At 42.8% G+C, this 27231-nt stretch overlaps 2 protein-coding genes across 3 annotated transcripts; one reads left to right on the forward strand and one right to left on the reverse strand.

The window, feature by feature from the left end:
* Positions 1-475: 475 nt before the first annotated feature.
* Positions 476-12444, reverse strand: GPR161 (G protein-coupled receptor 161). 2 transcript variants are annotated; one of them, XM_083611588.1, is made up of 6 exons: positions 12257-12444; positions 8574-8985; positions 6290-7014; positions 5721-5825; positions 5348-5467; positions 476-4077 (listed from the first exon to the last, which is right to left on the reverse strand). In XM_083611588.1, exons 2-6 carry the CDS (start codon positions 8939-8941, stop codon positions 3830-3832), a joined length of 1566 nt encoding a protein of 521 aa, XP_083467714.1. In that variant the 5' UTR covers positions 8942-8985; positions 12257-12444; the 3' UTR covers positions 476-3829. The 2 variants fall into 2 exon arrangements, with proteins under 2 accessions (XP_083467714.1, XP_083467715.1); XM_083611589.1 differs by having other exon boundaries at positions 6968-7014; positions 12257-12380.
* Positions 12445-17311: 4867 nt separating this feature from the next.
* Positions 17312-25993, forward strand: TIPRL (TOR signaling pathway regulator). Its single transcript, XM_083611745.1, has 7 exons — positions 17312-17445; positions 18665-18844; positions 19580-19679; positions 19799-19930; positions 20817-20912; positions 22588-22650; positions 23086-25993. The coding sequence occupies exons 1-7, from the start codon at positions 17345-17347 to the stop codon at positions 23218-23220; spliced, it is 807 nt and encodes a 268-aa protein (XP_083467871.1). The 5' UTR covers positions 17312-17344; the 3' UTR covers positions 23221-25993.
* Positions 25994-27231: the final 1238 nt, after the last annotated feature.

Genomic DNA, 27231 nt, shown 5'->3' on the forward strand with positions numbered 1-27231 from the left:
AGGACTAAGGAAGCCTAGGTTCAAATCATTGCTCAGCCATGTTCAGTTGGTGACCTTTGGCTAGTCAGTTTCTTAGCCTAACATGCATCACAGGGTTGTGAGGATAAAGTGAGGAGAAGGAACCACGTACACGACCCTTGAGCTACTGTGAGGAAAGATGGGATATGCATGTAATTAATAATAGTAATAATAATAATAATCCAGAGAAAATATGTGCTGATAGGCTAAAGATTAAATTACCAGTTAATTGTGTTGTATAAGGCATAAAGGTTCTATAACATACAGGCATTATATAATCCTACTTATAACTTCTGTTATAATATTTTGAAACAAAAGCTTTGTAGAAAATTGTTAAATTTACTGTGGGTTTTTTTGTGCCACCTAATCAGACCTTGTTGAAAGAGTTGATCCTTGCAAATGTCTAATAAATCCCTTATTTTCCTGACAGTTTTCCTTGGGATAGAAAATCACTATCTTCATACATTTTTTTAATTTTTCAAAGCATTCATATAGAAAACAATATATCTTTTTTAACAATTGGGGGAGGGAATACAAAATGAGAATGCAACAATGACAAAAATCTGCATGAGAATATTATTTCATTAACTTACTTTTCTTCTCAGTAAGAGTACCATAAGGAAATAGAGAGACCTGCTGTACCAAAGCAAAGGCCCATCTAATCCGGCATCCTGTTCTCACAGTGACCAACCAGATAGAGGCCTACAGGAAGCTCACAAGTAGGACATAAGTGCAACAGCACTCTCCCTGTCGTGAACCCCAGCAACAGGCACCAAGAGGCATGCTACCTCTGATGTGGGAAATAACATAGGCATCATGGATTAGTAAACATTTATAGTCTTATCCTCCATAAATTTATTTAATCACCATTTCAAAGTTCTTTGCAACAAAACAGCAAATGCTGACCATAGCTATCTGACTCCTCCATCTATTCCTCCACTATGGAAATAAGGCTGGTTTCATAGGCCCAATTACTACCAATAGGTTTTTTTCTTTGAAATACAGGCAAGAGAAAGCGTATCAGTCTCTTGAAAATACTTTTGGCTTCTTGATTTGGGGCACAAGCTTCCATTGCCACTATGTGACTTGAGAATTACCTGGAGTCTGAGGGAGCTGGTAGCAGTGTCCTGAAGGCACATCAGATGTGACAATGACCTGAAGACATCGCAAGATGCCAGGGCTGGCCCAAGATATGCTGCTGCCTGAGGTGAAAGGCAGGATGGTTCCCTGCTCCAGCTCCACCCCAGTTCAAATACAGAGGCTGACTAGACCACCCAATCTCCAGGCAGCTTAGAGGGTACAGGTTGGTTTGTATGAAGCAGAGTCCCTACAACATCTTTGCTCTCCTTTATCCCAGCATCTGCCACCTTGCGCTGCTTAAAATTAGGGCCAGCCCTGCAAGATGCCAGTTCTTCAGCAGGTAAAGTTAGGATAATCTTCCCCCCAAAAAATTCACATTGTGTCTATGCTACTATTGCAGTATATCTACTTAGAAGTAAAGACTGTTAAGTTCAATGAGACTCCCAGAAGTGTACTTAGGACTGCAGCCTTAGATGTTAGCCACATTAGCCTCCACCTGGGATTCATCTAGAGTGGATTCCTTAATATTTGAAATATATAATTATTTTCCATTTGCAGTTAAGGAAAGGGAAAAGCAAGTATAAAAATGCCGCTGTTCTGTAGAAAGGTTATTAGCAGCAGGAGTGCTTGAACACATTTATCAAAGTTGTTAAGAGCTGCTCAGTATTGCAGAACAGGTGTTATACACAGAATATTAAAACATTTCAAAGCTCTTGGCACAGTTGTAACTGTTGTAAACATCATTTGGGTAGATGGTTTGAGAAAAGGTCTGTGCAAAATCTTGGACTCCTACCATCAAAATAATTGGTTACTCTAAAGATTCATTTGTTTAACCAAAGATTGGCAAGTGCTTTTTGTCACACAGTGATTTACATTACTGAGCAGAGTAATACAAATGGAAACATATCCTTATGAAATTTAAAAGCGCATCCAGAGGTTTTTCAAGCCTCACCTTATGGCATCCTCCACACCCCCTGTAAAGGAAAGGGAGTATTTCAGAGCACCATTTTGCTGTGGTGCTAGGAGGAACACTTAGAAGGGAAAATTCAGCAACTCTTCCATGCACATAAAAGCATTGTTAGCATATTCACTAGGCTATTAGCAGGGATGGGGAACCAGTGGCCCTCCAGATATTGTTGGACTCCAGCACTTATCACCCCCAGCCTGCATGGCTGTGATCCCAACCATATTTACTTGGAAGCCGTTCCCACAGATGTAAGCAGAACTGAAGTGTAAATTAAAAGTGGTCTTCAGGAGACCATGCTACAGCACCACCACTAAAAAGAGTCTCGTTTCTTCCTTCTAACGTTAAAGAATTAGTAGCTATGGACATACTGTATGTCTGGAGGTTTATTCATGGCACTTGAAATATGTTTTGACCACTGTATGATAATTATTTAAGTAATCCTATATGGCACAAGTAGGTAAATAGAACCTACTATTTCTGTATGTTATAGATGGGATAAAAGGAGAATTTAAAGGCAAGGTGTCTCGCAGTACACACTGTTGAATTCAAAGCTGCCCCTGCGAACCCAGCATTCTGAGCTAACCATTTGCTAATTTTTGTCAAGGCCTGATTAGTGATAGCTATGCTCTGGCATAGCAAAACTCCCAATTGTTTCAGCAGACTCAAGATTTCAGCCTTTCTGTGAAACCCAAAAAAGAAGTACGGGGTTGGGGGGAGAGAAGAAAAGCGGGACAGAGGCTTTCAAGCAGGTGTCTGAAAAGGTTTCAGTTTGACTGAGTATGAGTTGCATTGTGTTGTGGATGACTTGATGAATTCCAGTTTTCAAACACTCACTTTATGCTGGTTTCACATCAGGAAAACCTGATTCACAGCTTACCTGGAAACACCGCCAATGGGATGTAAAAACTGGTTCAACTGTTGTGCATTAGTTAAAACCACATACACGGCACTTCTCAAAAGTCATTAAGGTAAGACTAGACATACATTTCTGCATGTGTCCAACCATAAAACACCTCCTGCTTTACAGTGCCGTCCTAACTTATGTCTACTCAGAAGTACTGAATTTAGTGGGGCTCATTCCCAGAGAAATGGGGTTAGGATTGCAGCCTATTCATCTCCTTTCCAATCTGGTAAGGAACCAATCCTTGATGCCTGAAAATTTTCCTTCTCAGTCTCCTTGTCTTCCCCACATCATGCCATCTCTCAGCCACTCTCAAACACTAGACATGACAAAACTCCACTTTATCTATTAAGGCAACTGTTGTGTTTCTTTGTACTGTTCTCCAGGAGCATGTGAAGGAAATTGCATTTTATGAATTTGTTGCATTATGAAATGTTGCATTTATGAAAGCATAGGGTGGGTGGAGGAAAGGAGCTGTCTCAAATGGATAGTGTCAGTGGGTGGAATTAAAGAGAAAACAAGTAGGAAGAGGATCCTGTAAGGAATCCCGTATCACTTCAAGAAGCAGAGCTTATCATTCATGTTGTGAGTAGCCTCCCTTGTCTACTTCTAATTTCCTTTTCATTTTGACCTGTTTCCTAACTGAGCAGTCAGGCAGGCACAAGGTGGCCTTAACCCTACCCTGAAGGGCAAAACACATATATTTGACATATGCACACAAATTCTAATACTGTTAAGACAAGACTTCAGGTTTTTTCTTTTTAAATGTCCTTGGACTAAAACGCTGAAGGCCATTTTGCTTTCCTTTCAAATGGCCCTGTATCGTCCCTAGTGGTTCCGTCTGTTCCTTGTTGGGAGAAATTTCAAGTGTTCCCTTCCTCAATGCTTTGTAGCTGCAGTCTTTGGCCAACGTGGGTCCTGCCCCCACGCCGGGCACCAGCGTTGCTGCCTGTCACAGTTCGCACTGGAAACAGAGAGCCAGGTAAAGCGTCTCCACCAAACAAGGTGATCCTCACGTCTGCCTCAATAGCTTTGGCCAGGCTGGATGCGTAACTGTCCAGAGACTTATGAACGTCAGCTTTTACCTGGAGAACAGAATTCTTTGCCGCTTCTGAACAGAGAAAACAGACAGTTTAGAAGAACGTATGGAAGCGTTGCCCACAAGGAACTATTTGTAGACTTCATACACAAAATAGCTCCTCAGTGGATCTATTAATACAGATAATTTCAGGATTCTACCATGGAATAACATAATAATTCTAAAGCTAACCAAATGGAGAGTCAAAGCAAAGCAAATGCCTGATTTTAATAAAGACATCTATCTGTAAACTTAAACTACAGTGTATTGGCAGCAGATATTGAGGCTGCTTGCAAAAGTCATCTAAATGGAGAAAAAAATGGTTCTGAATTAAACACTGACTTCAGTAATAACAATAGGACGAATACTTGTATCATTGTTTTTTGCACCCAGCTCCATGAGCTAACAAAACATCTGCCCATGCCTGGTCTTACCAGTAGCACAGAAATTACAGGTTATTATTTTATTCAATACCTGCAGCACTAGTTCTGTAATTTGCCCTTGAACAATTTGCTTAACTCAGGTACCACTTTATTTTATTGTCTTCTGTGTCTTATCCACTTACAATCTATAGCTCCCCTGTATGGGTCCCCTGATTTTAAAGTAGTTTTCATCCTTCTTTTCTGTATGTTTCACCCCTTGGCTTTTTGCATGTTATTCCTTAGCTTCCATTAGTGAAGAACAGCTGCCATGCTAAAGTATAGCTTAGCAAGATGTGAACAGTTTAGTGAAAACTGATCAAGCTTAGTTACCTCCTGAAGTCACACATTCCCTGCCAGCCTCCCCTGCTCCTTCACTACCTGGAGGAGTTTGGAAGCTTCCACCTTGAATTAACCTCAGTTTGTCATGTCATCTGGATCTGGAACAATGGCTAATCTTAAATATGGTTAGTTTTAAACAAACTGGTTTCAGTAACTAGAGTTTTGTTGGCGTGTTTGAAACTAGCCATAGTTAGTGTTAACCATAGTTCATTGGTCCAGATAACACACCACACCACAGGTGAACCAAAACCTTCAAAGTTGAATATAGTCAAGTACTGTACAGTGCTTTTCTTCTAGAAAAAAGGTGCCAGTACTGTGTACCGTTGATTACCCCCAGAAAAAAGCACTGACTGTACACCTTATGTATTGGCTGAAAGGTAAAAGTAGTAAATAAATCGTGTTTTATCCAACATCTCTTTTCTTCCACCTTATGTCTCATATTTTGACAGAGATCTGTCTGGTTTTTAACACTTGCATAGTACACAGTAATATTTTAAGTGTTTTCTGTATGCTTTGGACTAAAATACCCAGCCTCAGCACACCTTTAGTTTGTTCCACTTCATCTTCAAAAGTCACAGAACTCCTCCGTCGATGGGGATAAAGGCAATGTGGGTGATGAACTCCATCAGAACTATAGTCTTCAAGCAGCATGACATCTGTTCCTAAAACAAGACCATGGCTTGTACAGTTAACTTATGGAAGAATTACTATGATGAATACGCGCAAAAAAAATGGGAGGAGGCATTCTCTTGGGTACAGAGGTCCCAAGCCATGGAGGGCTATATAGATCAAGACCAGCACCTTGAATTGCTAAACACTGTTACCAGCAAGTGCCACTTTTAATCCAGTTTCTTATAATAATAGTTTCTCACAACTTGGAAAATGCAAGTGAAATTTTAAAAAAGGAAGAGTTACCTGAATCCTGAGAGCAGCTGAAACCTGTATCGCCAGTGCTGCTGCTGTGTCCTAAAGTCCTCTCACCTGCCATGAGAGCTGTGAGATGTGGAGAGAGTCCCAAATCTGCAAAAAAAGACCTTCAGCATTAGCAAACTACATCCTGGAGAAGTGCTGGGAGATTTAACAAAAGCATGTTCCAAAGCTCCCACGACTTATTATCCAGCTGTTTGATTTAGCCAACAGCTAAACTGCAGCATCTGTACTGAGAGTTAATGAAAAGGCTGCTACAAGTATGTTTGCATAATCCAGAGTTAAACACCAAATGACAGGAATACCATCTCCAAAGGAGAAATCAAAGACGGGGAATTTATTCCTCTCCCTTTCAGTGGTAGTGGAATCTGAATGTTTCCCTGTCGACATGAGCAACTGATGTTTAAGTAACCTTAACTAACACATTTGAGAGACTACTAATATTTCTTCAACATCACCTGGCAAGCATAAAAATAATAAAAAGGCAACAAGCCTTTGGGTGAGAAAGTGGTATTTAGAGAAATCATACCATAAGCCATACCACCATGCTTTATTACCTGTGATCCTATTAGAAATACTAAATAATCTGGATGTCCTTTGCCGTTGAACAAATGATTCTCTGTAGTACCGGTCTCCAAAGCACATTCCCAGCAACTCCTTGCGTACCGTTTTATTCCAGAGTCCATAAATCAAAGGGTGGCAAATAGCACTTGTAAAAGACAACCAAGTTGCCAGTGTCTCCAAAGCAGGAGAAATGCTGTCTTTCCCCCAAAGTGCCTCGGATGTAATAACCACCATATAAGGCCCCCATGTGATTACGAAAGCACCAATCACAACCAAGATAGTTATCAAAGCTTTGCACTGATTGGCAGAATAAACGACTCCTTGGAAAGCGTTCCTTCGGCTGCCTGACGAGGACGTTGAAGTGCTGGAGTTTTTCCTCCCATTCCTTTGGGTGTCTTCCTCTGCGATGACCACGCTCCCACAGTGAATCTTCCGCGCTTTAATCCTGGCCACGCGGAATATGAATCCGTAGCAAATCATCATGACTAAGAAGGGCAGCAGCGCGCACCAGATCTGCCAAAAGGCAGTGTAGCCTGCTTCTTTATGCCACGCGGCCACACACATCCATTTGAACTGGTCAAACTCTAACGAAGACCAGCCAAAGAGCGGAGGAAGGCACCCGATGAGGGAATGCAGCCAGACGTACAGAAGGGCAACAACAGCTCTGTTACCTGTAATCTTCATTGGGTAAACCATCGGGTACAGGACAGCGTAGTACCTGAGGAAAAATAAAAGGAGGATTCAGCAACCTAACAAAGCATGCAGTAAGAAGGGGAAATGAGTATTTTCTTTAAAAAAAACAAAAAAAAATTTCCCTTCCAGTAGCACCTTAAAGACCAACTAAGTTAGTTCTTGGTATGAGCTTTCGTGTGCATGCACACTTCTTCAGATACACACACGAAAGCTCATACCAAGAACTAACTTAGTTGGTCTTTAAGGTGCTACTGGAAGGAAAAATTTTTTTTTGTTTTGACTATGGCAGACCAACACGGCTACCTATCTGTTTCTTTAAAAAACTTGCTCTTGGTTATTTGAAACTTGCCCCAGTAATCAACCAAATGGGCAACTTCTACAGATACAGCTATTGCATGGTTTGGAGCTCAAAGGACACACAAAGCGATGATGCTAAAATATAAATTGTACAAATCTGTCATTATGGTGCAGTTTTTAATTAGGTATGCTGGAGCACCAGCTGACATTTATGATGTTACATGAATGTGCACACTAAATTTAGCGCACACTAAATTGATTTTTGAATTATGAATTTATTGTTATTCACGTTTTATACTGTATTTTATGCTGTTTTTTGTTGCATCAATTAAGTGTTTTAAATTTGTTGTTAGCTGCCCTGAGCCCGGTTTTCTGAACCGGGAAGGGCGGGGTATAAATAAAAAAATATTATTATTATTTTTTATTAGGTACAGGGGAGGGTGCTGTCCAACTCAGACGCTGCTTGCAGGCTTCCCATTGTAATCTGGCTGGCCGCTGAGAGAACAAGACGCTGGATTAGATGAGCCATTGGTCAACCCAACTGGATTCTTATGTTCTTATCCTGTTTCCTAGAGTGGCCAGCCAGATGTCTTCTGGGAGGCCCCATAGAGGAATGGTCCTGTCTGATCACTCTTTGATGCTTGTAAGGTAAAGGTAAAGGCCATTAGGTCCAGTCGTGACCGACTCTGGAGTTGCGGCGCTCATCTCGCTTTATTGGCCGAAGAAGCCAGCGTACAGCTTCCGGGTCATGTGGCCAGCATGACTAAGCCGCTGCTGGCGAACCAGAGCAGCGCACGGAAACGCCGTTTACCTTCCTGCCGGAGCGGTACCTATTTATCTACATGCACTTTGACATGCTTTCGAACTGCTAGGTTGGCAGGAGCAGGGACCGAGGAACGGGAGCTCACCCCGTCGCGGGGATTCGAACCACCGACCTTCTGATCGGCAAGTCCTAGGCTCTGTGGTTTAAACCACAGCGCCACCCGCGCTTGTAGACTCCCCCAAAAGTATTTTCTGTCAGGACAATCTTGTCCTGTATTACTTTAAGCCGGGTCTCCCTCTCTGCACAGGTGTATTCTGGCTTGTCTTTACTGCTCACCCACATCCCATCTGTAATGAAAGCAGCTGGATAGCTCAGTTGGTTACAGCCTGGTGCTGATAAGACCAAGGTTGCAGGTTTGATCCCCATAAGGGACAGCTGCATATTCCTGCATTGCAGGGGTTGGGCTTAGATGATCCTCAGGGTCCCTTCCAGCTCTGTGATGCTATGATTCTATGACAACATACCGGTCGATTGCAATGAGTCCAAGAGTGAGCATACTGGCCGAGCTGATCAGCATGTAGAGCAGGGCAGAGAAATTGCACCAAACGACTCCGAAGATCCATTCCCGCCGGATGGAGCTGGTCACGACAAAAGGAAGAACCAGCACGGAGAGGAGGAAATTGGACAGGGTCAGGCTGAAAACAAACTTGTTGCTCAGCGTGAGGAGGTACGACTTCTTGTAAAGAGTGAGGACGATCACCAGGTTTCCTAAACAAATGAAAATGGTGATGACAATAATAGCAATGGACTCTGTAACTCGGCCAGCTCCGTCTTCCAGCACCGTAAGGTTCCCTGAGGCGTTCTCGTTGCTGAGAGGCGAGTTGATGCTCATTGTCGGAGCGTCCTGTGTTGGAGCAGCCAGGACATGCTGGACACCTGAAAAAGAAGAGATACTATATATATTCTCTGCCAATGCAGGTGGAGACTTACTGGCAGATTTTTCACACTCAGTGTCTGTCCTATTCTCTTGAGGAATGCTGCATATATACCATATTGGCCCAAAGTCACACTTTTTCCCCCAAATTCCGACTGTGAAAAGTTAAAGTGTGGCTGATATTTGTGACCTTACGATATCGCTGCTGAAACAGCTGCCCACGAGGGCCGTCAGGGGTGCGGGACAAGGGTGCCCGTCCCAACCGTGGCTCCCAAGCTTTGCCCGAACCACCAGAAAGAAGGAGGAAGGGGGGGAAGGCCACCAGCAAAGCGGCGTGGCTCCCCCACCAGGAAGCAGCCCAGGAGCGCAAGGGAATGGTACGCAGCCCACCTTCTGCTCCCAAGCCTCCCCTGAGCTGTGGTAAGGAAGGGGGAAGGCCACCAGCAAAGCAGTCACTGTATTAGGCAGCTGACGACCGTATGGGCTTCGGTGGTGAGAGTGTGCTTGTTTGGGACGGGTGCTTTTTGACCCCCCTTTTGATTCCCAACCACCCTCCTTGGGCAAGCCTTGTGTGTGTTCCTCTTGTGTGATTGCACTTCATTGGGCGGATGCCTTTCGGAATCCCCCTCCCCCTCCAATTTTAAGGGTGCGGCTTATATTCGGGTATTGTTTTTTTCCTCCCCTCCCCCCCAATCAATTTTCAAGGTGTGTTTTATATTTGAGTTGTGGCTTATATTCGGGCCAATACAGTAGGTAGTGGGGGATGTCTCAATTGGAAGGCACAACTCAGTGTAAACAAACAGCCACCTTGCCCTGAGGTGAAGGAGAAGAAGCAGAAACAGCTTGATGAGCTGCCACCACCCAGTTCCAAGGGGTGTAACTGCCCTCCTGCAATTGAGAAAAGCTTCTTCAAGATTAGCCTTTTCTGTTTTATTATAAAGTTTTATTGATCATTATTGTTTTAATAATCTACTGAAAAGTGGCACCCATCACCATTTGGATCCAGAGTAAATTCGTTGAGCACACTTCACATTGAAATTTATGGGACTTCAATTCTATCCCTACTTACCTGGGAGTAAGCTCCATTGAAGTACTTACTTCTGAGCAGACATGGTTAGGTTTGCACTGTTAGCCTCCAATGTTTTTTCAGTATTTCCCTGACATTTCAAGAATTTCAACCAGCTACAGTAGCAGTAGCAAAGTTGAGGCGGCAATGAGTTAAGAGTTCATTGTATGGGTAACAGATCTGTCTCACAGTGGCTATTGTGTATCTAATTGCTTGGTACACAGATAATTCTCTATTTCCCTTTACACCAATTAAATCTGCCCTTTGGGTGATAACAATAATCAACAACAGGGTTAAGTACATAACATTTATTGCATTCCACACAAGCAGATAGCTAGTGATAGGAATATCTCCCTGTTCCAGCTTTTAAATGGAAGCAGGGATTTCTGTCCACCATCTGCAGTACCTTTCTCTGTTGAATGAGCAATAGTGTGCTCAAGAATTCTGAAAGATTTTAGACGTGTATGGCAGTAGCAATTCTTACTCATTAGGAGACTCAAAGCATTTTCATACATTTAGAAAGGACCAGCCTCCTCCCTCCATAGGTTACCACTGGTACCCTGAGCAAGCTGCCCAAAAGTCCGTCAATCAGAGGTATGATTCTAGTCAAATGCAAGCACTTTCTAAGATCTGGTGACATCAGCTGGGGAAAAATAATCACTTGCTTAATTCTCACATTGAAATCAATGGGATTTTAAGTGCTCAACATTAGTTTTGCATGTACATCACAGCACAGTTTTTTATGCAGTGACACAAATGCAACCTTTGCCCTTTTGATCTGGATCTATTAATTAATGCAGAGCATGTAATACCACCGTTCCAAAAGGGGCCTACTAATACAGATCAGAAATCCTACACTGTATATCAGCTCTTTTCATCCACAAAAAAACAGAACAATTGGTTCCCTCTTTCTTGTGGTACAATCCTGTTCGTGTGCAGAAATGTAATACAATACTATAAAACGGGTAACTTAGCTGCTGTGGTGCTCTCCAGGTGTTGTAGCCAATGGTCAAGGATTATGGGAGTTGTGGTCCCAAACAGCTGGAGGGCACCACATTGGCTGCCCTTGCTATGAACCACATGGGCAAGACCAATCATGTGAGCCTTATCTTCAAATATCTAAAAGGCTGTCACATGGAAGATGGAGCAAGCTTGTTTTCTCCTGCTCTGGAGAGCAGGACCTGAACCAATGGATTCAAGTTACAAGAAAAGAGATTCTGAACATTCTAAACATCAGGAATAACTTTCTGAAAGTAAGAGCTGTTCGGCAGTGGAACAGACTCCCATGGGACGTGGTGAACTCTCCTTCTTTGGAGGTTTTTAAGCAGAGGTTGGATGGCCATCTGCCATGGATGCTTTAGTTGTGATTCCTGCATTACAGGAGGTTGATGCTCCTCAGAACCCCTCCCAACTCTACCAGTCTAGGATTCTTTCCCCAAGTGCATTGCTTCATTCACACATTTGCCAGCGACACGGGGTTCCACCACGAGGCAGCAGCTCCTTCCCGCACAATTGTGTGTGTGTGAATCAATGGAAGCCGTCTGTGATCTTCAGCAGGCCTAGAGTTGCATGCACCAAAAGACGGATTCGGGCAACGAAGCTTCCCCATCTCATTCGCTTTTGGGTGTGAGATCTGGGGATCTCTGCCAGCCCAAGATCTCGTCACCCGTCGAAAGCAACCCAAACGCAGAGGAGGCCGTCGGTTCCGAGTCCCCCACTCCCTGGATGCTCTCGACACGCCACCCTGAGAAGTGGACGAAGCCCTCCGCTTCTCCCCGGCCGTCTTTGCGCCTTGTATTCCCCCAGTCCCCGGAGCTGCCCGCAATCAGCCGGGCTTTTCCTTTTTTTGCTCCGTGCAAGCGTCTTTGGAGCCCAGCCCTTTCCCTCTGGAGCTGCCACCCGTGGAGGCGTGGAAGGGGCCGTGGCGGCGGCGGCGGCGGGGCTCTCCGCGCGCCTCCCTCCCTCCCTCGCCCGTCTTGCCAGCCGCGGGGAGAGACAAAGCCGGTTCTGTTCCGCAGCCGCGGAGGCCCCGCCAGTTCGGGGGCCGCCCAGAGCCCGCCCGGGGGCCGGAGGGTCCCCTCCGAAGAGGCGGCCAGCCGGGACCTCCTCTCGTACACAATGGCCCCTCCATTGCGCGCGCGCTCTGGCCCTTGCGCGCACCTTCCCTTCATCCCGGGCTGGGGCGCGGGGAAGAGAGACCCACTCACCGTCAGACCCGACCGACCTCCTCCTGCTCGACCGTCGAGGGCCAGCGGAGTCAGGTTACCGCGCCCAGGACCCCCCACAGCCGCCGCCAGACTCCCAGAAAATGCGCCCGACCCCCTTTCCTCCCCGTCCATCCTCCCAGCTACTCTTCCCCATCCCGCCAGTCCCAGTTTCGCTCCTCCCATTCCCCCTCCCTCTCCTCCCCTCCTTTGTCCTTCCCCAGTTTGCTGCCCCTCTTTTCGTATCGCCGCTTGATCTTTCGCGCTCGCGAGGCGAAAGAGAGCCACGGCTCCGCGCTTGCCTGCGAGTCGGCGCCGTGGAACGTGAGGAAACGACGCCGAGGCTCGCCCTGGGCAAAAAGTGCTGCCTTGCCTTTTAGAGTCCACTCGGTTTACTTGAAAACCAGCAGCTGGGAGATGTTCCTAAGCAGTACTCTGGTTCACCGCCAGTATTAAACAGTTTATATTATATAGCTGTTCTCCCCTCCACCCTCAGGATTCCTGTCTTTCACACTCCATAAACTTTCTCTCTCCCCTCCATTTTGCTGTGCACCAGACTCAAAACTCAACACGGAGAGAGATAGGGAGAGAAAGGAGTATTTGTGGGAAAGGGGTGGAATCCACAGTATTTTAGCGCAAGATCAGAACAGCACACAAAGCTAATTTTGCAAAAAGGGCTTTCGTTCAATGAAACAAAGCACCTTCAGGGAAGTTACAGAATTCAGCGGGTTTTCCAACAGTTTGCGTCCTAGTCCATCAAACTAAAGCAGAGTTAAGGGACCTGCGGCCCTCTCCTTAATTTCATGCAGCCCTTGGAGTAATTTCAGAATGTCGCTGGCAAAGAGTGGAAAGGAGAAGCCGGTGGAAGAAAAGAAGTTGTTCCACCCAGTTTTGGTTCCAGGCCTGCCCACCTCTGGAATGCAGCCCTAGAAGATGACTCCTGAGGGATTCAAGTTGCCCATGCCTGGGCTAAATTCTTCTGACTGATCCAAAATGAATTAAACTGAGAGCCAGTGTGGAGTAGTGGCAACACTGGCTTCCCCCAAAGAATACTGGGAACTGCAATTTACTCTTCACAATTCCCAGTGCCATTAACAAACTACAGTTCCCAGGATGCCTTATAGGAAGCCATGGCAGCGGTGTAAATATGCTTTAAATGTCTGGCTATGATTGGGAAGATCTGGCTGCAAATCTTGGCTCGGGCATGAAGCTCACTGGGAACAATCTCTTCCTTTACCTATTTCACAAAGGTTTTTTTTTTTTTTTGAGAGAGAAACTTTATTAATTTTTAAAATAAAAACAACATCAAACTTCTATATCAGCAAGGGGAGAATAAGGAAAACTACAATCGATAAAAGAAAGGTAAAATAATACCCTCCATTAATCCATGCGATGCATCTTTTATAATCACAATACAAGGGATTGAGAAATCACTTAATCCTATTCTTCTAGAACATAGTCGCTCTAAAAAACTTAGTTGGACCATTGTCTATGTTCCATCTCTGTTGTATTGATGTATATATATAAAAATTGACCAAATAGCATAAAAATGATCTGATTTAGATTCTCCCCTAGTTACTTTTCTTTGATATGTAAGATGCTCAGAGAGAGCTATATCCCAGACTATACCAAACCAATAATCAATGGAGAGTGTGCATGCACACGAAAGCTCATACCAAGAACTAACTTAGTTGGTCTTTAAGGTGCTACTGGAAGGAAAAAAATTTTTTGTTTTGACAATGGAGAGAGGTGAACAAGTTTTCAATTTGCTGGCCATTGACATTCTAGCCACCACTAGTAATAGAAAGATGAGTGTCTCTTGTTGCACAAAGTTTTAAGGATGAAAAGGCAGCAAGAACTGTGTATATCACCCTGAACTCCTTGGAGGAAGCTTTTATAGTTGTCTTACAGTTGAGTTACAAATTCTACATACTTCTTTGGGGTTGTGTATAGCATGGTTTAGCAGCTAGGCTTTTGAGCTGTTGAAAGACGACTGGATCTGGCAGCTTCTGAGTACATATGGGTTACTTTTGTATAGCTGAGTAACAGCAACATGTAAAAATGAGTTTCAGCTATTCTGCAATAAGAAGAACCATATTATTTGTGAGATTAAACATTCTTAAATTGTTTGAAAAAAGAAAACTTATGATGTACAGTAAATGGAGAAGAGTCCTGTGTAACATCTATAAATATGTATCTGGACTCAGCCAGTCCTGGCTGTAAGAATAAGGCTACTGCGAACACTCAAGAGCCTCATCTCTGAAATGTGAAAGAGTAAGATAAACATGCTTTCTAGCCAAAAGAAAAATCCTTTTGCTCACTGGGTGAGCTTGCTATATCACTGGGTGTTGGAACAGAAAAGTCTGTGGGTGGGTGTTTCCTAAATGCAGTTAAGCTGCTGGCAAGTGTTAGAAGACACAGAAAATTTAAAAACAAGCATTTTGTGTATGCAACATTTGATTGGTTTTGTTAATAAATGAAGAGTTATGATGAAGTAAGCGTTTTGTTTATTCGGTGTCTTTCCTTGCTCTTCTCTACCCACGTAGCCCTATCCAACTGGCAAAATTTAAAGCACCACTTCATTCCCTATTTAGATTAAATGATAAATAGAAACTGATAATTGGGCAGTTGAAGGAACAAAGGAAAAGTATGTGCTTGGCCAGAAAATGAAAAGATAACAGATTCTTGATGAATGTTTGACACAAGAACTCTTATGGAACAGAGGGATATGGAATATGAGGGTGGAGTGTCCACTGGAGGATTTTGCCACACCCTGGGCAGGGCACCTTCAACTGGCCATCCCTTAGCCTGGACAACAGTTGCTGCTCCTTGTTCTCAGGGGAAGGGCAGTCCGGTGTGCTGGAGCAAGTATGGAAGAAGGATGAGCAGAAGCTGCTGCCTACCCCCATCCCCAGGGGAAGATAAGAAATTGCCATATACCAAGTCATTAAGCACTGATTTATAAGTCGTCCACAACTCATTTCCATAAAGCAGCATGGTTAACAGGAAAGCCTGGTTGACCTTGATCTTGGTTGTTAGCACCACATTCTCCCACAGCCTTTTGGAGAGGCGAACCAATACCATAGCTGCCTTGCCAATAAGCTTGTCATCTCAGTGACATCTACGCTCGTTTGGTCACATCCGCAGAATGGAAGAAGGCAGGATCCCCAAGGACGTGCTCCACAGGGAGCTGGCTTCAGGCACTAGGCCAGTTAGCAGATCAACTCTGCAAAGATGTCTGCAAATGTGACATGAAGGGTGGCAACATTAACCATGCCCTGTGTGAATCCCCTGCAGACAACCACAGTGCCTAGAGAAAGACAGTCAGTTTGTGTATCTACAGCAGTGGCAGCTGTTCTCAACCTGTGGGTCCCCAGATGTTGTTGGACTACAACTCCCATCATCCCTGAGCTCTGGCCTTGCTAGCTAGGGGTTGTATGGGATGGGAGTTGTAGTCAAACAACATCTGGGGACCCACAGGTTGAGAAAGGCTGGACTAGAGGGAGAGTAACTACTGGGAGGAACACAAAGAGAAGCAACACAATGGTGCACCTATAGCAGCATAACCAGAAGCCTTCATACCCCACTTGCAACAAAACATATCTCTCCCGTATCAGTCTCTACAGCCACAGGAGGCACTGTGACTCTGCAACTGTTTGACTTTAACCGTGAAGGCGCACTCTTCCACTGTCTCCCGAGACAGACAGATGCCAACAACAACATGATTTATACAGTACAATGTAGAAATAAGGACCTAGTGCATTCATTGGCCAGACCACTGAATAGTGAGAGCAAATTTAGTTCTTAGTTGGGTATAATTCTGACTGCATTTATATCTGGCAAGAGCTAGAGGTTTGTTGTTAAATGAAAATTAAAAATTCAGACAAGGTGCATTTGAATTTCCTTGAGGGAGTCAGGTCCTCCTGTGGCTACAGGGCTGCATAAAAAGCAGATACTCAACAGATGTAACCCCCATGTCTCCATATGGGGAGGACTGCACCACTGAAGTTGTGCCTGCAACACAGCCTTTAAAGGCATGGGAGCCTGTCTACCACTTTAAAAACAAAAACAAAATAAAACCCTGTGCATCTTTTGGGTAGACACAACGATTCTGTTGAAAACATTGCACCTATGGATTGCATACACTCAAGGGCTATTTCAAAACTACATAGCAGGTAGAAAATGAGCGGCCATCACTTTAAGCATGTCACTTTCTGTTTAATTTCTGCTTTCTTTGAGGCTTTGGCGAGGGCAGAAACTCCGCACGCACCAACCCGGCGTTTTGTTGTTGTTTAGTCGTTTAGTCGTGTCCGACTCTTCGTGACCCCATGGACCAGAGCACGCCAGGCACTTCTGTCTTCCACTGCCTCCCGCAGTTTAGTCAGACTCATGTTTGTAGCTTCGAAGACACTATCCAACCATCTCGTCCTCTGTCGTCCCCTTCTCCTTGTGCCCTCCATCTTTCCCAACATCAGGGTCTTTTCCAGGGAGTCTTCTCTTCTCATGAGGTGGCCAAAGTATTGGAGTCTCAGCTTCACGATCTGTCCTTCCAGTGAGCACTCAGGGCTGATTTCCTTAAGAATTTCCTTAAGAACCTTCCTTAAGAACCCGGTTCCTTAAGAACCTTAAGAATTTCCTTAAGAACCCGGCGTAACCCCTGCGAAAAAAAACCAAACGAGGCTCTCATCCTTGTTTAGTCTCTTTTCCCCTTTGCATGGGGTTTGGGGAAAAGGGGGCGCAACTATTTCAACTATTTCGACAAAAGGCCTCCCTGCTTGAGTTTCCCCACTGATTCATATGCATTTGCCCCGCACATGGGAGACGGCACCGACTTCCACCAAGAACCGGAAATGTTACTAGCGAAAGACCGCAGCCTCTTTTGCAACGCACATGTGATGAACCCGGAAGCGGAAACAGGATTCTTTCTGTTTCCGGAGGCGGCTGTTTGGGGGAGGGGAAAAAAAAGCAACAACAGACCCCGCTATTAATTCATCCGACTGCTCCTTTTCGGGGTTTTCTTCTTGGAAGGGTCTCAGAAAGTCGCTCTCTCTGCCGCTTCTCCCTCTCTATGCTACTTCAGTCGCCGCCAACATGATGCCCGTATTCAAGAGCAGCCGGAGGGACTTCACTTTCGGGCCGTGGAAGCTGACGGCCGCTCGGACCCACATCATCAAGTCGTCGGAGGCCGAGAGGTGTGAGGCGGGGGGGGGGGCGGGGATACTAGGGAACACTCGCCAGAGCCTCCGCTTCTGTGTCGGCCGAGCCCTTCAGGTTGCAGCGGGCCAATTCGGATGGCCGGCGGCTTTTATTGATGGGATTTCAATGAAAACAAGCCCGGAAATCTCCCTGGGGGGCTGAAACGTAAAGTGACCCCTCCCCCCGACCGACAGCATTTTCCACTTTCCTAAAAATCCCCCCTGGTCCCAAGTGTGCAGAAGGCAAATGCTTTGCAGGAGGGCGGGGATTCTTTTAAGGTTTCTGAACTGGCATGCTGTTTTACTAATCAAGTTACAAGTGCTACCTAGGGTTACATACGCTTCAGGTTACAGACGCTTCAGGTTACAGACACTTCAGGTTACAGACTCCACTAACCCAGAAATAGTGCTTCAGGTTAAGAACTTTGCTTCAGGATGAGAACAGAAATCGTGCTCCGGCAATGCAGCAGCAGCAGGAGGCCCCATTAGCTAAAGTGGTGCTTCAGGTTAAGAACAGTTTCAGGTGAAGAACGGACCTCCAGAACGAATTAAGTACTTAACCCAAGGTACCACTGTATAAGGTTTCTGCCAGACGACTAAGTCCTCTGATCAATCAGATCATATGCACTTCACTAGTTATTTATAAGTGATATGTTTGTAGTTTACTTTCTTGCTTTCTATGGGCCGCTTCGCGTGCTGCTACATTTGTGGCAAATCCTCTTGTGTAATGATCTGACAAGCATGTTTGTCGTGCTCATGTGCTGTAAAGGTATTGTGGTAAATTGCAGCTTCCAGTGAATTAACCTCATGTAGTCTTTCTGGGGACTTCGAGACAGACCAAAAATGAAAAGAACATACAGTGGTACCTCAGGTTACATACGTTTCAGGTTACATACGCTTCAGGGTACAGACTCCGCTAACCCAGAAATAGTGCTTCAGGTTAAGAACTTTGCTTCAGGATGAGAACAGAAATTGTGCTCCAGCGGCGCAGCAGCAGCAGGAGGCCCCATTAGCTAAAGTGGTGCTTCAGGTTAAGAACCGTTTCAGGTTAAGAACCTCTGGAACGAATTAAGTACTTAACCCGAGGAACCACTCTATTTGGAATTAGATGTGGCATATTGTAATATTATTCAGAACAAATTATGCCTCTGTTTTAAATTATGTGGTTAGTGTGAAATAGTTCCAAAGCGACATACCTTTTTTTATTTCCATGCAGATTAGCTGAAGAACTACACATGCCTTGTGTTCCAGAAATGATGTTTGGAGACAATGTCTTAAGAATTCAACATGAATCTCTCTTTGGAATAGAGTTCAATGCAACTGATGCCTTAAGATGTGTAAATAACACTCAAGGTATGGTTAAAGTTGCCTGTGCAGAGGAGTGGCAAGAAAGCAGGTAATAAGATATAAGATTAATCTAATCTAATATGACAAATTAATACGTTCCGCTACTTTGGAGCAATAGCTTAGATTTTTACTTTTTATGTCACCCACTTGAGATGTAACCTGGATAAATGCTTAATGCTTGTCACTTTCTCCCTTAACATAAATAACATATTATTGTACATTTTCTCTTTCCCTCGAGTCACGGTGTTTGAGATCGTGATGTAAGGGAACCACCCACTAACAGTGCCTCATATGCTTATTACTTCTTGAGTCCACAGCTTTAGTTATGATGAAATAGGTTTCTGACATTTCTGCTTGGTAACAGTGGCGTAGCATGGGGGGTGCAGGGGGGGCCGGCCGCACCGGGCGCAACATCTGGGGTTAGGGCAAATCCATGGGTTAGGGGGCGCAAATCCACGGGTTAGGGGGCGCAAATCCACGGGTTAGGGGGCGCAAATTACTTGCCTTGCCCCGGGTGCTGACAACCCACGCTATGCCACTGCTTGGTAATACAGATGCGCTAGCCAACAACTCTGAGCAAAAAAATATTATATGATTTCTGATCTAGAATAAACAAAACTGATCCTGTATAGCTGATAATGTTATGTCATTCTTTAACATCTCTAGGAATTTGCAAATATGCAGGCGACATTTCCATAGCCTCTGTAAAAAACTGGGTCTATCTATAGAGATCCTTTGGTTCTGAAACTGACATGCTACATAGTTGTGTATCTTTTCCCTTGAGGTCTGAGCCTGAGCACACAAAGGAAGTTGTTAAACCATATGACTGGACCTATACAACAGATTACAAAGGAACTCTTCTAGGTGATACATTAAAGTTAAAGGTACGTTCTTAAATGTGCTGTTAACGGCTGTGTACTTTGTAGTACTAAGCAGTTAAACAATGTCTGAAGAGCACTCTTATAAAAAAAACAAAACTTTTAAATTATTTTGCCTCTTCCAGGTTTCTCCCACAACAGAACATATAGATACAGAGAAACTAAAAGCCAGGGAACAGATTATGTTCTTTGAGGAAATACTTCTGTTTGAAGATGAACTTCATGATCATGGAGTTTCAAGCCTGAGTGTAAAAATAGTGAGTTTGGTCACTTTGTACATGTTATATCTTACAGTAGGAAATGTCTTTAGAGTTTGACTGAAGGAAAAAACGAAAAGGTGTAGTGCCCAAACTTACATTTCTTTCTCTGTGTTAAAGATATTCCTTTAAGATGTCAGCTAGTTCTTTCTCTCCCCCCCTAAAGGCCAATAGAAGCTCAGTATTATATTGGTTTGTGTACAGTACTTGTAAATTGCTTAAAAGCCTATTTTGATATTAAGCATTATAATAAAAAAAAAAACCCAGTAATGATGGGCTGGATGCAGTTTCCACCCCAACTTTTGCTTTGCTTAAGACTTTGAGACAGGAAGTATCTAGCTCATGAGGTTCCATTAAAAGGACAAGATAATTATCTTGTAAAGGCTATTCAGATTCAATTGAAGTTCTGTACTGATATTAACTTGATACTAACTTGTAGTTGGCACTTTATTATTTTTGTGCAATCTGAGATGCTGTCTGAAGATTTAAATCTGAGTTTCTGATAACAATTACTTTGTAACAATGTATATTCTGTAATACTAAAGTTGTGATTGGTATGCATGTTGTTGTTGTTTTTGTAAGACTTTGTATTAAAACTGAGTACAGGTCAGACATTTTAGTTGCATAATGTTATACTCTTGCATAATATTTACAATTTAAAGGATATATATCCACAAGAAAGTATTTTAGTTGAACAGTGGAAAAAGAGCTACACACTGAAGTTTTTATTAGGACAAACGCCGGCTCTCTCGGCCTATAGAATGAGATGAGCGCCGCAACCCGAGTCGTCCGCGACTGGACCTAACGGTCAGGGGTACCTTTACCTTTTAAGAGCAAAATATTGTAGATGTGTGCAGGTGCAAATTATTTTTCCTGTTTTTCACAGAGGGTAATGCCTTCAAGCTTCTTTGTGCTCTTGAGGTTTTTCCTGCGAGTTGATGGTGTGCTTATCAGAATGAATGATACAAGGATTTATCATGAGGTAAGGAAATCCTAATATGCTTATTTTGTTCTGAAGACCATAAAATGGTTAATATTTAGAAATGAAATGCCATATGCTGTGATTTGTACGTTTATTATTATTATTATTTATATTGTCTAGCCATTACAAAAGATATATAGAGAGAGAGAGAGAGAGAGCGCGCGCGCTCGTTAGCGATATCGTGATAGGTACAGGAAGATGGCTTCCTATTTCTTAGGAATCGTTAATCAAGTTTGATTAGAGTTCTGAAGACTCCTGGAGTCTTAAGAAAACTAAGTACAGACTTCTCTGCACATGATTCTTATCCCCTTAGAACTGTGTGAACCCTTAGTAGATTTATGCAAGGGCATTTCGGGGTAGTTGCTCTGGAGTAACCATAATCTCTGGTTTCCCAACTTTCTTTTTTTAAAAAAGAGTAAGTTCCTAGCATTTGTAAATCCTGTGATACAAAGCAAAATGTGCAGTCCCTTTTTTTGGGAGGGCGGGGGAGACGACTAGCTTGCTCTCTCCCCCTTCAGTGTTTCCCCCCTCCCCCAAAATCCTTCAGGTGCCTATGGATTCATAGTCATAAGTACTGATATGTAATCTTGTAGAAGAAATGCCTTTAAACTAAACGATTCAGATTCATTTTTAAACACATATTGCTTTCTATACCCATCCTAAGGCAGCTGACAAAAGCTTAAAAGACAATCCAGTGAACAGAAATTCAAAATAAATAAACTAAAAGACACATTACAATAAATATAAATTAATATACAAATTAAGAAATTCAGTAACCAGAACATTTGTCAAGTCTAGATGTCAAGTTCAGCTGTCAAGTTTCATTCATGCAATGGAACAGTATCTGTTAAACTAGACAAAAGAATTCTGTCACTCACAAATGATATGGAAAGATTGCTTAAGTATTATTTCAAATTAGTCTTGCTAGATTTAGTTGGTTCCACACAACCTGGGTAATATTCATTACTGCAATGATATTGTTGGTGAAAAACACAATTGGTACATTACTTGTTCAGATTTGTAGATTAGAGGATGTCAGAAACTCATCTTCATTGAAAACGATAGCAATTTAAGGTCTGATGCAAGAGATTTCTATTTTAGTTTCGTCTAAATGGTAATGGGAAAAGCATGTTCTCACATCCAGCCGTCTGCATTGTCAACTTACATTTAATTTCTGTGTATTAAATTCACATTTATTGAAAGTAAATCTGGGAATCTGATGTGAGATGTGGTAGTGTCTGCGGTTCCACACAGAGGCAACTTAAGCTCCAAAATAGTTTACTGCTACGGAAGATAAAGCTTCAGTAATACAGTTTTGGACGTTGATATATACATACAGCTTGCAGGCTTTGCAGATACAGATCTATACAAATACAAAATACATCTGTTGTTCCAGCAATACAAGATGCAATACAGACTCTGAGTCAAGTACGGACTCACTGACTGACAAATGAACTGATATACCTTAAGCACCTATATAGTTGGCACTGGGCAGTTGCCATAGCAACTGGTTTGGCTGACACTGCACCTGTTGGCTTATCTCATACAAGGAGTGATTTGTGCCCATGACAGGTTAATTAACCTCTTCCCCATGACCAGTCCTTCCAACATGTCTGTCTGTAGAATCTTATATTATTTTATGCAGTTACATTTCAGCTGTTTTCTTTCTTACTAGGCTGATAAACACTACATGTTACGGGAATACACCTCGAGGGAAAGCAAAATATCAAGCTTAAAGGTATTAACATTTTAAGCATGAGCGTCTTTCTCTTGTCAGTGTTGGTAACTTCTTGAAGCAAATTACTTTTTGATAGGGCACTGGCAGATGCTATCTTTCATGAGCATCTACAAGGTTTTATTACCAGGGAAATGAAATTTTAAAATTATTTTGTGTATAGTAAGACCTTTTTTATTAATAGTTGTTTTTTACTGAGCTTTAGTCTCCAGGGTAATGCATGTTTTCACTACTTGGTCATGTTTCTCAAGCTGCCCATTTATGGGAGAGAGACTCGCTTTGAAGCAGAAATTTGGTAGTGTTAATATGTGTAAAGGTTATAGAAACAATATGAATAACTAATTCTAATTTAAGTTTAACAGTGCCCCTTTTAAGTCTGTATAGATATGTTTTCTCTTTGGCTGGGCTCTGCATAATTCTTTCTCTTTTGGTTTTAAGCATGTTCCTCCACCCCTTTTTACGGATCCTAATGAGGTTGCTCAGTATTTACCTGTCAAGGAGAACATATGTGAGAAGTTGGAGTTTCCTGAGAATTTGCATCCTGAATCTGAAGCAGCACCAGAAGGCACTTAAGTGGGATCTCCGTAATTTTGTGGACTTGAAACAGACCTTGTTCTGGAGACCATGTAATGCCTCGGTCGTTGTCACTGAAGATTTATCTACTTCCTAGATACAGATCTATTTGGATGTCTGACTAAAATTTCTGTAGCTGTGGATGGGCAGGAGCAGGGAGCTAATTTCAAACTTTTGCTAATGTTTTTGTTGTGTCTATTTCAAATGTGCCCTGGAACTGGTTCTGGACTGTAGTTACCTGACATTGGAGAATAAGCCCACAAATCACCAGTAATTCTTTTGAAGCATACAGCATTTCAAGAAAGTTTAGTGGGTTTAGGAAAAATCAAGACTCATACATAAGCTCGAACAGCTACTAAGAACTTTGTTTTAACATAGTCTTTGTTATACAAGGGCCTTGTTTCATAAGATTCCTAGGACTAAGCACATTGATCACTGATGCTTGGTAAGTTTTTGGATCTCAGTGGATGGTATTACTCTTTTAATCAGTTGCATGGTGTCTGTCTTTAAATAAGAAATACATGAGAAACACTATTTGGCCTTGTTCACATGCAACATTAAACCGTAGTTTAAAATAAACTGGTTTTGCATAAATGAGCTCTCCCTGGCTTCTGTCTGTGGCACACAGAGGAGGAAACAAGCCTGGGTTGGACATGCTGGAACATGTGACCCTCTGCTTGTTATTTGATTCTTGCCAAACCATGAGTGGTAAACGAAGAAGAAAACTTGGCTTCCACTTACGGTTGGTGTAGCTTAGTCAGAAGTGGTGGGTGATTTCATGGGTGAAATAACGATGTGTAAAGTATGGTTTAATTTGGTATGCGAACTAGGCTGATGCCTTCTAAATGAAACTAAGGGCAGCACTGAGTGTTGTATACTGCTCATGGAGCAAGATTTTACTTTCCTACCCAAGCATACACCCAAAATCTCACCCTCTGGAGCAAACTGAGGATGCTAGAGGGGCTACAACAAGGAGGAGGAGAAGGGGAATGTGAAGTCCTGTTGTGTGAGCAAAAGTTTGTTCCACTCACAGACATCATTAAGTACAACACAATGACCATTTCATAGATCTTGGAAAAGCAATTTAACAAAAGTTTGGAGGCAAAGTGGAACTTGGTTTTCAAATTGGGGCTTTCTTTGCTCCTCGCCCTACATTCCGCCAAAAGCAACTCCCGAGGACTGAGGGTCCCTCAAAATGCAGTGGAACAGAGGAATTGGAAAAAATGGACAGGGCTTCCAATGTGCATGCAGAAGTTCCTTTTCCATTTGTGGAAGATATCTTTGGATCCAAGCCAAAGAGTTGCATAATTAGTTTGGTCCAGTAGTGTTTCACGGTAGGTTGCTTTCTAACAGTTTTGATGGAGTTGGTTCTTAAGCAAGCTAGGCATTTATAATAGGTAGTAATCGTTGAAATGGATTGCACAGTACCATATTCTTGGTGAATGTTACCTCCCATTAAAAAAATAATAATCCTGGGAGTTAATATTGATTACATTGCCAGAATATGTAAATTCATGAGATTCCTTTATATGGTGTCAGTAATTTACTTTGTAGTAGTCTACTTCAAATATGTTTAACTTGTAATTTTAAGTTATCGATATTTTAACTTAAAACAATTACAAAGATATTCATATTTGTGTTCTGAGAGTACTCTGCTACCAAGCCGTTTTCCTGCCTTTCTAATGAGCTATATATTTTGGATGAAAACCTGTGTTTCATGTGTTTTGTTCTGGTCCTGTTGTTTTTTTCTAATAAGAGAAGAGATTAATTGTACTGCTTGCAGGAGATGGGGGAAGTGTGTTGTGTGTTTTCCCACCCCTCCAAAGGAAAACTTAAGTTGGGATTCCCACCCCTCCAATGGCAGTGGAAGTTTAGAAATATCCTGCTAATAGCATATGCATTTCTGCTGCCATGACAGTATTTCTTCGGTTTCACATGACGGTGAAGAGTCTGAGCAACTGTTTCAGGCTTGCTTGTTTTTCTGTGCCACCAATTCATTTTTCAGTGGTGAGCAAGAATTTTTTTTCTATTCTACATTTCCCCACTTCTAAAACCTAGCTGCTTTGGAGTTTCAAAGCAGTCAAATGCTATGCATGTTTAATAGGAGTTCCCTTGAACATTGTAGGACTTATTTCTGAGTAAACACGCATAGGATCGGATTGATGAGTTTTAAAGGTGGATTACAAAGGATCAATGGTAAAAAGGTCACCACTGAACATACCTGCATGTGGAAGACCTTGACTTCATGCAAATCGCTCAGTGATGCAGTTTGCACTGCAAAGCGATTCTTCTAAAGAATTGAGTATGTATAACCTGTAAATAACATGCATGTGTCGACACCACAATTTATGCAGATGGTCAGCTGATTCTGTAATTCTTAGGAATCTCTCAGTTGCTCATACTAACCGTTAATTTTGTTGTGGCTACCTTTCTCTTCTTTCATTATTACCAGTCATATAATAAACAGAACAAAGATGATGGTTGCTTGACCTGGGGAAGGAACCCGGGTGAAAATAGATACAGAAAGATGAAGGACAAAGGAAGGACAAGCAAGTCTCTTGTGCTAAAGATACCCTCAGTATCTTTAGCACACGTCCTATTGAAATGGAGGGAAATTGCCCTTTCATTTCAGTGGGATTTGTGCAGAAGCAGTTTTAAGATTTTCACACACAAAGGCCTCTCATATTGTCCTTTAGTCAGCCAAATAAGTGATGGTTTGTACTATAATCAGCTGTTGCTAAATAAAAATGTATGCCACATTTTAATCTCTCAACTTCCAGTTGTCTTTACTGTGAGAAAGAAATATTTTCCTTAAGTAGCCTGGTAATAACATTAGATTGATCTAAAGTTCTGTTGTAGGAAGGGGGAACTGGTTCAGCTGTTCAATTGGACTCCAGTTCCCATCAGCCCTAGCCAGTGTGGTCCAGGATCAGGGCTGGTGGGAGTCCTGGTAACAACATCTTTAGGGTCACAGGTTCACTACCACCTCCCTTATAGTGTCCATAAATTCTACAAGTGGGATTGTATTCTGTTAACTACCTCGATGGCCAGTGTGGACGCTATTACAAGATCACATGTGGAAGGGAATGTATTGACCATTTATATGCCTGAGTTAAAACTGGGATACCACTTAAACACCCTGTTTTCTCCCCCCCCATGTGTTATTTTGCATACTGTACCCTAGTGCTGTACATCTAGAAGACAGAAGATGGCACTGTCAACCTTCAGTGAAAGGAGCAGCTGAGCAGCTGTGGATCTTTACATTTAGTCACATCTCATTTAGCATTAGGAAATGCATATTGGCATCTAACATGAACATTTTAAAATGAATAACTGCACAGTTAGGTTTGCGGCCAGTGTGGTGTTGCCATTTCACCCTTCAGTCCCATGCTATGGTCCAGACAAAAATCATGAGAAGTGTTATTTACGTATGTTAAGATAGCTTTCAGTAGGGCAACAGTTAAAACACTTTAATGATGGGTAGCGTGTGTATGCTACAACCACATTTACACACTGGCCCAAACTATTGACACTTTTTAGTAATTGGGTTTTGATTTTAAGTAACAAAAATCTGTCTGGGGAAAATACTCTGAAAAAGATCTAACCCATAGATTTAAATTTCATTTTTATTTTATTTTTTAAAAAGCAATGCTAGGATTGCACCTGATCACCGTGAGTTGTGAATCTGGGTTCCATCTTCCCCTTAGCCTGCTTAGTCAGCCCTGATTAAGCTGCTATTTCCCAGTCAGTATGCAAAACAGGAATACTAATCAATGTGCCCTGCCAGTTATTTAGGAAGACACAACATCTTCAAACCAGGAGAGGTCTGGAGGGTGACAACACAAGAACTGGCCTTTTCTGCTGTGGCTCTCGTTTTATGGGATGCTATCCTCAGGAAGATGCCTTCATTACATATCTTTATGCACCAGTCAAAAGCATTTTGACATATCTTTGGCTGATGAACATTCTAAGGCCTTTTAAATGTGTTTGTGGGAAGGGAGGTCACTGGTT

Source organism: Podarcis filfolensis (assembly GCF_964270895.1).
Source record: "Podarcis filfolensis genome assembly, chromosome: 4".
Lineage (NCBI taxonomy): Eukaryota > Metazoa > Chordata > Lepidosauria > Squamata > Lacertidae > Podarcis > Podarcis filfolensis.

Coding starts and splice junctions, on each gene's coding strand:
- GPR161 (XM_083611588.1), bottom strand. CDS start 8,941: ATGAGCATCAACTCGCCTCTCAGCAACGAGAACGCCTCAGGGAACCTT. Junction 5,468..5,720: donor CAGCTGCTCTCAGGATTCAG/GTAACTCTTCCT, acceptor GTCTTGTTTTAG/GAACAGATGTCATGCTGCTT. Junction 4,078..5,347: donor TGAAGTGGAACAAACTAAAG/GTGTGCTGAGGC, acceptor TTCTCTGTTCAG/AAGCGGCAAAGAATTCTGTT.
- TIPRL (XM_083611745.1), top strand. CDS start 17,345: ATGATGCCCGTATTCAAGAGCAGCCGGAGGGACTTCACTTTCGGGCCG. Junction 19,931..20,816: donor CAAGCCTGAGTGTAAAAATA/GTGAGTTTGGTC, acceptor TGTTTTTCACAG/AGGGTAATGCCTTCAAGCTT. Junction 22,651..23,085: donor GCAAAATATCAAGCTTAAAG/GTATTAACATTT, acceptor TTTGGTTTTAAG/CATGTTCCTCCACCCCTTTT.